This window comes from Strongylocentrotus purpuratus, unplaced genomic scaffold (assembly GCF_000002235.5).
Source record: "Strongylocentrotus purpuratus isolate Spur 01 unplaced genomic scaffold, Spur_5.0 spur5_scaffold_11, whole genome shotgun sequence".
NCBI lineage: Eukaryota > Metazoa > Echinodermata > Echinoidea > Camarodonta > Strongylocentrotidae > Strongylocentrotus > Strongylocentrotus purpuratus.
In genome coordinates, this window is record NW_022145596.1 from 22,469,058 (window position 1) to 22,480,883 (window position 11,826).

Genomic DNA, 11,826 nt, shown 5'->3' on the forward strand with positions numbered 1-11,826 from the left:
CTGTATGTGTATATTGATAATTTAAATGTATTCTGACAAGCAATAACAGATTGTCAGGATTTACTGGTTGGTATTTTTTATTCTTACTCCATGCAAACATAACAAAGCATAATACATTTTACAAAAAATTCAGTGACATTTCTTAAGATTATACATGTATGGAGGTAAATAATCATAGTAATTAATAAAATGAAAGAAAGGTCTGTAAAACATGACATAAGGAAATGAAAAGTTAACCTACTTAAAAAGTTAGGCTTGTTGTGTGTAGGTTAACTGAACTAGTTAATTAATTGCGATGTTCTTTTTGATAATATTTCGACACACAATATGCTTGATATTTAATCGTATATTGGTATAGTTCGCATATATATATATATAGTCAAAAGTAAGGGCTTTTGCGACCTGCACTAAAAATGTGTTCGGAGGAGGAGGAGGGGGGGGGGGGTGGTGGTGGGGGAGGCTGAATTTTAACACACCTAGTTCAATGACCATTTTATGAATTAATTAAATCTTTTAAATTTATATCATTTGGTATTGGTATCATTCCAGTATTAACTGCAAACATATGATATTCATTAACCCTAATAAGGCCGGGGGGGGCCATTATGCCCCCCTTCACGATTTTTCCGATTGCTCGGGAACGCATATGGATGGCGCCCCGCCGCTCGCTGACTTTTTTCTTTCGAGTCTTGCGCAACTTTTAAAAGAATTTTTTTGAAAATCGGACCTACGGTTACAAGGTCACGTGACCTTTTGTCTTTGCATGTCAGCCTGAAAATCGCTCATTTTCGTGATTTGTGTACAAAACCTATGGAAAAGTCATTTTTCCTAAAAACAGATCAAACATGGGTTTATTAGGTCTCGTTTGAAGTTTAGGTGGTTGTTTTTGGAGTCAAAATAGTTGAATCGTAGTAAGAAATGAAATAAAACAACAAAAACAATGAAATACATAAGTAAAAAAAACAATGAAATACATAAGAAATTATCAAAACAAGGGATAACATAAGGAATAAGCTGGCTCTTCCAATTTTTTTGTCGTATTATTATTCAGAATGGTCTAATGAATATATGTAGTGAAAAGGAATGCTTAAATATGAATAATGTATGATTTATGGGTAAAAATGTGATTTTTATGACTTTATTTACATAAATTACCATAAATATGCAAATGAGTGAATTTTTCAAAAATTGAAATTATCATATTATTCTATACACTTCACTTGACATGCGTGCAAATTTTCGCGGCGATCGGTCGCTTCGCGGCCGAGATCCTCAAATAGCCCGGCTTTTTAGTGTTAAGAGTTGAAAAGAATTAATATTACATGGAGCGTTGAATCATACACTTAATGTATACTAGGATTGTGCAGGTGAACATAAAATCAAGTCTACAAAAGTAATTAAATAAATCACACTCGATACTAATTTAGTTATTGCTCATAGATTGTCGCTTCCCCCAGACATGTACGCATGGGGAAATATACTTTGGACCATGATAGATCTCAATCGGACAAATGGGTTCCAGTGTGGCATTCAAACAGAGGGCCTTTTCATTTTGGAATCAAACCAAGCTTATTTGATGTAATACATGTACTTACGTCAAACTTTCCTACAGGGAAAAGAAAGAATGAAGATGAGTATAACCTTTTCCTGCCGTAGAGTGCGCATTGGGGCTAATGAATTTATGACTTCATTGGATTTTCCGTGATACAATGAGAATTACTATAGTCTCTTTTTATTGAATTTATCTCATTAAAAAAAAAAACACACACACTTATAAAACGGTCACACATATTCTCAGGAATTAAAGCCCCACTGTCCTACTTGTAGCTACTTGCCCCCTCTATATATAAAACTTCCCCAATCGGTGCCGGTTGGTCCCCCATGATCCTCTATTTATTATGTTATTTGAGAGCTGAGTTGATGAGATAGCCACCTGTCAGTGACCTCGCTATGTGGTCTAATCCCTCCTAGCCAAACTAGTACTGACGGTCTTTAAATTCGATTATACTTCAATATTTTATTGTATTGCCGATTTACATTATACGTTACTATAAAATTTCGCATATTCGTAAAGGTAGTCCGCAAGGTTAATTAGATTATTGGCATTGTCTTCGTTTATTTTCTTCTCAGTCTCTACGACCGTAGTAATTATGTTCTTCTTGAAATTGAATGTCTATTTAATGACTGATCAACAAGTTTTAAAGAGTAAATCTACGGAGTCGCTTTCATTCAAGTAATTAAGCCGTTTAATTAGCTTTCAATTAATTTGATTTACATGTATGTAATAATTGATCTCAGCTAATGTGCCAAAATATTGTTTGTATAAAATCATGATATCGCTTCCAAGGTGCAATCAGTTAAGGCGGAAATAATTTACTGATAATGATTTATAAAGTAATATCTTGATATACATTGTATACTCAGACGGGTACATTTTTGGTACATAAACTTCATGCTCATATTTTTGCCGGTTTTCATTCCCATTTCTTTTCTGTCTCCTCATTTTCATTTTGTCTATCATGACTGTGCGCCCTCCCCCGCTTTCCTTCTCTCTGTTTACCTTCCTCCCTCTCTCTTTTTCTCTCTCTCTCTCTCTCTCTCTCTCTCTCTCCCATCCACCTTCCTCTCTCTCTCTCTCTCTCTCTGCCTGTCTTTGTTCAATTGAATTGAATTGAATTGAATTCAATTCTTTTATTTTTCCTCTTCCAATCGTTTATATTTACAAAGATGGTACATTTTAACATATTTACATATTTATATATATATATAGATCGATTTGTTACATATTTATATACATATAGATCGATTTGTTACATATTTATATACATATAGATCGATTTGTTACATATTTATATACATAATTTTATAGATCGATTTGTTACGTAATTATATACATATAGATCGATTTGCACAATACAATACATTACAAAATAAACATGAAATTGAAAGGGAAGAACGGCCGACTAAAGAGCAGAGCTTGTAGGGTGTAAGCCCCCCTGTAAAAGTAATTATTATGAATTATTATTTTATGAGAAAAAAACAACAACAATAACAATAACTGATTCAGTAATACAAAAAAAAAATCACTTTTAAACGCAAAACATTGATAAATACTTACATGTTTATATAAAGAAACAATCAAAGTTGCATAAAGTCACACTACAAATTATATTTGATTGGGGAATGCAATAGCCTAGTTTGCCCCTCTCTCTCTCTCTCTCTCTCTCTCTCTCTCTCTCTCTCTCATTCTCTCTCTCTCTCTCTCTCTGCCTGTATCTGTTTGTCTGTCTCTCTTTCTGTCTATTTTGCTCCTTTGTTTCCTTCTCTCACCCCTCTCTCTCTCTCTCCTGTATGATAGGCCTCATAGTATTAAATAGAATTATGGCGATGACATCAATAAACGTTTTTCAAAAATTATATGTCGCGTCGGTTGAAGTGATATGTTACTGTTTACTAAATGTTACTGCTTACTTATATGTTTACTAATGAAACACGTTGCATTCTATATTTTACTTGGTTTAGGTATTTCCTAGTAAATATTTGAGGTGTTAATTGTATTTTTTTTTAGCAGTGCATTGAACGATTAGATGACGATGACGTACTCCAAGAGGGCAGCATACACGAAATAATAGTCTTTTTCAACGATTATATACATGGTATATTGTAAAAACAAGTACCAATTTTCATATATCAAATGGGATTTCTTGTGTTTTTATTATATGGGTGTTATTTTGAAGAGACAAACAAGGATATACAGCTGAATTTTATAAGCTAAGATATTAAATGTATGATTTACGTATATTCCAAATATCACAATATTCTGATATTTTCTTCTCATGTTATTTACTCATTATTATTTTAATAAGTATCTGTAACTAATGGCCTAATGAAATGTTTATACCAACTTTAAATAAAAGAGATTATAATTATGATCGATAGCATGAATGTTGGAAAGGATGGCATTACACTTTAAATCCAAAGATATATATAAATGTTGTAACGAGCGAATAAGTCTCATAGGCAAAATATTGAATGAAATAGCTTTGGGGTTAGACAAAAGGGGAACGTTCAACAGAAGATAATTGTATTTTCCTGCGGTACAACGTATAGCAGGAAAATGTTGTATATGCGGATCCTTTTAACGATTACGTAATGGGAGTGGCGAGACGCCACGATCCCACGAGGCGGAAGGGTTTGAATATAGGCAGGTGAAAGTTATTGTATTGAGAAGGAAAGGAATGTTCAGAAAGGCATAATAAGAGAGGGAAATGGGCATGGTAGCCATTCTAGCTTTGTCAGACACTAGAAACAGGACACAAATTTCAAGTGAAAATTTTAATAAAGAACAATAGTTTGATGTTTGTTTTTGTAGGAGGTATAGAGATTCAAATATATTATTTTTATTGTGACGATTTGCCATTAGGTTTTTCCAGATCATTTGCCTTATTTAGTTTATCTCTGTTTTTTCAACCTAGGGAATCGGTCCGGGCGTGGGGCAAAAAAGCAAAGCCCCATGCAGGTTACGGATCAAAGCATTTAAAATTAATATTTTGCAAATGTTCTATACACCGTCAGTATATATTTAGGTGTAAACATGGACGATTGAGATTGAAATTATGCAATATTAAGAATATTTTCATTTGATATTTTTAAAATCAAGAATGAGTTTAAAAACTGAAATTATTTTGATGTTCAAAACCTTTATTAGATGGCATTTATATAACAAGATTGTTCAAGATTGTTCAAAAAGATAAAATTCGAATAAAAGCCGGCTTGGTCGGTCTGGCAGGATTTCCCATAAAGTTTGATATTGATGTAATCTGTGAGTCATTATAAACTGATGAAGGATGAGAATATACGACACAATGAAAGGAGAGCAAAAATAGAAAGAAAACTAGAGCAAAAAAGTGGACGGTTGGAGGGGGGGGGGGGGGGGGGGGAGAGAGAGAGAGAGAGAGGTAAGAGGGAGAGAGAGATAAAGGGAGAGAGAGAGAGAGAGAAACAGACAGACAACAGACATATAAAGACACACAGAGAGAGGGAGATGCATAGAGATAGAAAGAAAATTAGAGAGACAAACACAGAGAGAGACAGAAACAGAAAGAGAAGAGAGAGAGAGAGAGAGAGAGAGAGACAGACAGACAGAGAGAGAGAGAGAAAGAGAGAGAGAGTTGATTTCTCAATGTGTATTGTGCGTTTTGTGGGTTAAAGAGATCAAGAGAAAGCTTTTATAATGGGCTGGATTTATAAAAAGTAGATAGAGAAATATTATTTAGAAATATAGGGAGAACAATGCATTGTACGACTGTAGAAAAAAAAACGAATGATGTGTTTATCAAAATGGTTAGTGTTATGTACTCTTACTTGAGGTACACAGATGAATACTCAAGACAGATAATAGCACACGTTTGATACTCATGGTATAAGATTCCAAAGCAAGTTTATTGCGCAAGGCGCATGCGCAGCTTTACAATTGTGGGTCATCGTATGACGTCATCCATATATAACATCTCTCCCCCCTTAGTTTTAAAGCCCCTTCTTAAAATTATAAAACAGTAATTGTAAAAACAACAAATATCGTAGGTATGAAATGTTAGGTAATCCAAACTATGATTAAACAAATAAACAGTTTGCAAATCCACTTTTTCAACAAGTTGAGTATACTTTTGCTTGTACATTAACTTTATATCAAATAATTTCTATAAACTTAAAAATTAACCAAATGAGTAAAGGCATCAATTCCTTTTATTGACTATTATTTCAAATATATGAAACAAGTGAGATATGGTTTTATTGCTTAGAATTAAAACCTGATTAGCAGTTTGCATCAGTCCAAAATTATTCAAATCCATAGTAATTTGGTTTTCTTCGCTCTCGTCTAGGGTAATCCTTTCTACCGGCATCGCGATTGACGTCGCGGTTTTCGTCGAAGTCGTCTTCGCGAGCTTCGCGGATGTCTACTTGATCTTCGTGATAATCTTCGCGATCATTATTATCGTTATCAGAATTGATAACATCATCTTCATCGAGTGTAGGGACAACACCTTCGTTCGCGTAGTCTTGTTTCCGCGCGGTCGATGAGGAAACTCGACTTCGGAGTTGGTCAACATGACGCTTCCATTTTAGTGTCGCACCGTCGACACTGACATTGACCACATACTGGACCGGTACGGTCGGTTATTTTACCGGGTAACCATTGGTTGCCTCGAGCATAATTTCTCACAAGGACGTCGTCGCCTACATTGAATTCGCGAAGGGCGTGAGTAGTGTGAGCGATCTTTTGGGCGAACTGCTTTTTCTCTACGGTTGCGTTCACATCTGGCAGAACTGACGTAATGCGAGTACGCAGTTTACGATTCATTAGCAACTCTGCCGGTGATTGCTTTGAAGTAGCTTGCGGTGTTGTACGGTAACTTAACAGGAACCGCGATAACCTAGTGTGAAGGGGACCACTCATTTTTCGGAGGGCTCCTTTCACAGTTTGCACGGCTCTCTCCGCGAGGCCATTTGTAGCTGGGTGGTATGGCGCTCCTCTGATGTGATTTATTGCGTTCATCTTCATGAATTTGGCGAATTCATCACTGGTGAAACAGGGCCCATTATCGGAAACCAGCGTGTTGGGTAGGCCATGTGTTGCGAAAACTTCTCTTAATTTCTCTATTGTCGCTTCGCTTGTCGATTTCGTAGTGATGTGAACATCCATCCACTTCGAATACGCATCAATTACTACGAGAAGTATTTTACCTTCTACCGGGCCTGCGTAATCTACATGAATTCGCGACCACGGCTTGCTGGGATATTCCCATTGATGTAGCGGTGCTTTCGATGGTTGTCGTTGGTGTGCTTGACATTTTTCACAAGATTTCACTTTTCGCTCCAAATCTTTGTCAATTTGCGGCCACCATACGCAACCTCGCGCACTTGTTTTCATTCGGACTATTCCGGGGTGAGCATCATGTAGCTCCTCCATCATCTGATCCCGGCATTTTGGGGGCAGCACCACGCGAGCTCCCCATAACAGTACTCCTTCATGTACACTCAACTCATCTTTACGATTCAGATACGGACCGAACGCTTCGTCTTTCAATTCATGCGAAGAAACCCATCCATGCATGACGAAATTTCGAACGCGTGATAAGACTGGATCCTTATCGGTCATTATACGGACGCGTGAGGGCGTGATAGGTGTTTTCTCGAGGATGTCCATCAGTAGAACGATATCTCCTGGGACGGGAGGATCCCCGATTGTTGACTCTTGAGGTAGTCTGCTGAGTGCATCCGCGTTAGCATTTTCTTCTCCCGCCTTGTACGTTATGCGATATTCGTATGCTGCTAACGTAATCGCCCACCGTTGGACGCGCGGAGAAGCCATCTGCGGAATAGCTTTCTTTTCACCGAAGAGTCCAAGTAGCGGCTTATGGTCGGTTATTATGTCAAACTTCCGACCATATAGGTACTGGTGGAACCGCTTCACGCCGAAAACTACTGCTAATCCTTCTTTATCTAGCTGCGAATATCGGCGCTCCGCTGAGTTTAGGGTTCGCGACGCGAATCCGATCGGTTTTTCGGATCCATCCGAAAACTTATGTGCGAGAACAGCTCCGACGCCGTACGGACTAGCGTCGCAAGCTAGTATCAACTGTTCTTTCGGATCGTAATGGGTCAATACCCTCGTTGATTGGAGTAGCTTTTTGGCTCTCGCGAACGCATCTCCTTGCTCCTTGCCCCACTGCCATTTTGTCTCCTTTCTCAACAATCGATGTAGAGGCTCCAATGTAGAAGCGAGGTCATGCATAAATTTCCCGTAATAATTCAGCAACCCGAGGAAAGACCTGAGCTCTTTCACGTTTGTTGGCTCTGGTGCCTTGGTGATTGCTTCCACCTTGTCCCCCGTCGGATGTAGACCCTTCGCCGTGATAGTATGGCCGAGGTAATCAACCTCGTCCTTGAGAAACGCACATTTCTCCTTCTTCAAGCGTAACCCTGCTTCGTGAAGAACGTCCAATACCCGCTTTAGGTTCTTTAGGTGTTCTTCCGTTGACTCTCCTGTGATGAGCAGGTCATCTAAGTAAACTGCCACGCCTGGAATGCCAGCCAGCAACGATTCCATAGTCCGCTGGAACACTGAGGGCGCTGTCGATACGCCAAATGGCAGTCGCTTATAGCGGAAAAGTCCTCTGTGGGTATTGATGGTCACCAACTCCCTCGATTTCTCCGACAGGACCAATTGTTGATATGCGTGTGAGAGGTCCAGTTTTGAGAATTGCTTTCCGTTTGCGAGCCTTGCAAACAGCTCCTCTACTCGAGGTATAGGATAGGTGTCGGAACGAGCGGCTGAATTTATGGTTGTTTTGTAGTCGCCACAAACCCTGATTGATCCGTCTCCTTTTACTATAGGAACTATTGGAGCCGCCCAGTTCGAATATTGAACTGGTTCTATGATGTCATTCGCTAGTAGGCGATCCAGTTCCTCATCCAGCCTATTTCGCAGTGCGAACGGCACTGGTCGGGCCTTTAGGAATCTCGGCGAAGCTCCTTCGTCGATATCCAGGTCAACTTCCACACCTTTCAACTTCCCGAGTTCTGGTGCGAACAACTCATTGTAGTCTGCGATCAAACTCGAGACGTCATTTTCGACTTTGACCAAGTAGATTTCTCTCCAGTTCAACCTAATGACGTCTAGCCAATCTCGTCCCATGAGGTTTGGCCCACCCCCTCTCGCCACGATTAGACACACGCGTACCGTCTGGTTTTCATAGCAAACGGTGACTTCACATTCCCCAACAATATCGACTAAATGTTTGGTGTAAGTGCGTAGGCGGGTTGTTGAGTCATTGAGAATGGGTCTGTCCTTCTCACTCCAGTGTGAGAGCCATGTTTCTTCGTTTATTATGGTAACCGCTGAGCCAGTATCTACTTGAAAGTTAACTTCCTTTCCTTTCACAGAAAGTTTCGTCATGTACGGCGGAGGTTTTGCTTTATTCACGGAATGTTGAAACAACCCGTATGTTTCGCTTTCCTCCTCCTCTTCTTCCTCTGCTATTTGATAGGTGCGGGACTTGTTGGAACTGGCCTGTTTCCGCTGCTGATGAGTGACTTTTCTTTTGTCCTCTTTCGTTCCCCTGGCTTTGCAAACCGCTACGTAGTGACCCTTTTTGCCGCAACGGAAACAGTCTCGATCTATCGCCGGACAGTCCGCGCCTTGTTTGTGGGGTCCTTCACCGCATCGACCACACCTAGAATGTTTCTCTGAAAACTGGCGTTGCGTTGGCATACGACGGCCACCAGCAAAAGCGATTTTGTTTACCATGTCGCTTCTCTGATTTTGTTCTCGTAGATCCGCCGTATTTTTATCTGCCAACTCCATTGCCAAGGCGATGTCTTTTGCCTTCTCGAATGTTAATGTCGGCTCTGCCAATAATCGTCTCTGTATACGATCATCCGCCACCCCGCACACAATTCTATCTCTCAACATTTCATCCAAAATGGTGTCAAACTTACATTCGATTGCTACTCGTCGAAGCTCTGCAATATAAGTCGAAATTGATTCCTCCGGCTTTCTAGCACGACTGTTGAACTTGAACCTTTGAACAATCACCGAGGGCTTTGGATCCCGATGGTCAGTCATTAATTCAACAAGTTCTTGGAAGTCAACTTCCCCCGGCTTTCTTGGTGCTGTCAAACTTGACATCAACTTGTAGGTTGAAGCTCCACATACACTTAGTAAGATGGATCTTTTTCGTCCCCCATCCACGATGCTGTTGGCGTCGAAGTAGTGCCCCATACGTTCAATGTACTGGGACCAACTCCCTTCGTCCTCCCGAAATTCACCAATTGTTCCGAAAGTAGCCATTCCTGGGTATCAAAGCTTTACCAAAAAGTAGAATAAAACACAAAGTTTATCCTCGTCGCCAAAATAGCTGTTATGTACTCTTACTTGAGGTACACAGATGAATACTCAAGACAGATAATAGCACACGTTTGATACTCATGGTATAAGATTCCAAAGCAAGTTTATTGCGCAAGGCGCATGCGCAGCTTTACAATTGTGGGTCATCGTATGACGTCATCCATATATAACAGTTAGCATGATCAATATAAAATTTATCTTCCCCATCTTTCTATCTTTGCGTACTTCACCTACCTCTAATTCTCTCTCTCTCTCCCTCTCTCTCTCTCTCTCTCTCTATCTCTTTCTCTCTCTTTCTTTCTGTATCTTTCTTTTTCTTTATACTTCTTTTATTCTTCATTGGGGGATTCAAAAGTAACCAAGTCTGCATAATTGATCACCGACCCCATGGCCCCCGACCAAAATGGGCGCCCCCAAAGAGAACTGATACATGATTGTATGCGAACCCTTGTCATCAACTAAAGTCATTGCAAAAGTTTTTTTTCGGCAGAAGAGCGTGATTTGCCGGAGAATAATTCCCCGGGTGAGACGCGGCGGGCGAGAGATATCGAGGCTCGGTAAAGCGCAGCTCATCATTCACGGATCGTTTCACTTCGCCTCTATCACCATCAACGTGAGAGAGAGAGAGAGGAATAGAGAGGGAGAGAGAAAGAGAGAGAGGAAGAGAAGATGAGAAGGTGATGAAGATCGAATATGAGAGTAAGTGACTGGAATAATTCACTTGCAAGGCATGAGGATCGAAGAAAGGGAAACGAAACATTTCCATCGCGCCTGCTTAGATCTGATTATCACCGTACGATGTAACTCGTGGATCTGCTGGTAACATAATTCAATCCTTTTTTGCCAGGTCTGAAAGAAATGCGTGCTTGATCCCATTTCATGAGGACATTTTCGAATTATTTTCGATCGGTGCTTGGATTCAATTTTTGTACGCATTCATATTCAATCTCTCCTCAATACTTCATTACTCGGTTAATGATCCAATCGTTAATTATTTGAAGCCACACAAGTCATCTGCTCGTAAGATAATGCTCGTTTATTTCTTTCATGACACCCGGATATTTTTGTTTTTGATTTGTGTTGTTGTTTGTAATGCAGCAATATTTTGAGGAGCTACACTAATGTGACACAGTGGATCGTCTCGACAATTATTTATAGCACATCAGAGCGCTCGAACCCTCGACGAGGTTTACCTCCTGCATTTGATCCCTTTTCTCACCTTCTACAAAATCAATGCATCATTTCTGAATTTCGCTTTGCGGTTTCCGAAGAAGTGTGCTACATACTCCCCCCCCCCTTCACCCCCTCCTTTAACAGTATACTAAACTTGGAGAGGAAGATTTTAACAGCTGTTTGTGGAGAGTGTCTGTGGGAAGTGTATAGTCATCCATCTCGCTGACGTTCTGAAACCAAGATAAAAGGTTTGAAGCGATCACAACGCAAATCATCTAATCGACCTGATAGATCATTACTTGGCGTGTTTTGATTTCTATTTTACCAAACACCTCACCTAGCAGTCAGTTGATCCAATCAATGCTCTGTTGCTGCATATGATGATCCTTTGAACACTCGCCATTTATATGAAAGCAATAGGAGGTATCATCCGAAAGTGGAGTTTCTTCTTCTATAAGATTTAATTTGTGGAACTAATCTGACATTTTCAAACTCTTTATACGAATACAGTATACATCGACAACACCCGATAAACTTCATATGACACATATTCGTCGGACTGGGGTGATCGGTGGCAGGAAACACTTGTCGTGAGGCCTCGTTCTGGTTTTGTATTTCATGAAACGCCATCATCTGCATCCACTGCATCTACTGGTTACGAAAACTTGGACAATTTCTATTCTGCAACTGGAACACGCCTTGAAGTCGGTTAATTTTAAAGCGTATTTTTGAACTTGGAAAGT

General features: G+C 39.8%; 1 protein-coding gene across 1 annotated transcript; it reads right to left on the reverse strand.

Annotated features, from left to right (window-relative positions):
* Positions 1-6,103: 6,103 nt before the first annotated feature.
* On the reverse strand, positions 6,104-9,853 carry LOC105439883 (uncharacterized protein K02A2.6-like). The gene has a single exon (XM_011669408.2). The coding sequence runs from the start codon at positions 9,851-9,853 to the stop codon at positions 6,104-6,106; it is 3,750 nt and encodes a 1,249-aa protein (XP_011667710.2).
* Positions 9,854-11,826: the final 1,973 nt, after the last annotated feature.

Bases quoted from the DNA above. Each gene is read 5' to 3' on its own strand.
- LOC105439883 (XM_011669408.2), bottom strand. From the start codon at position 9,853: ATGGCTACTTTCGGAACAATTGGTGAATTTCGGGAGGACGAAGGGAGT.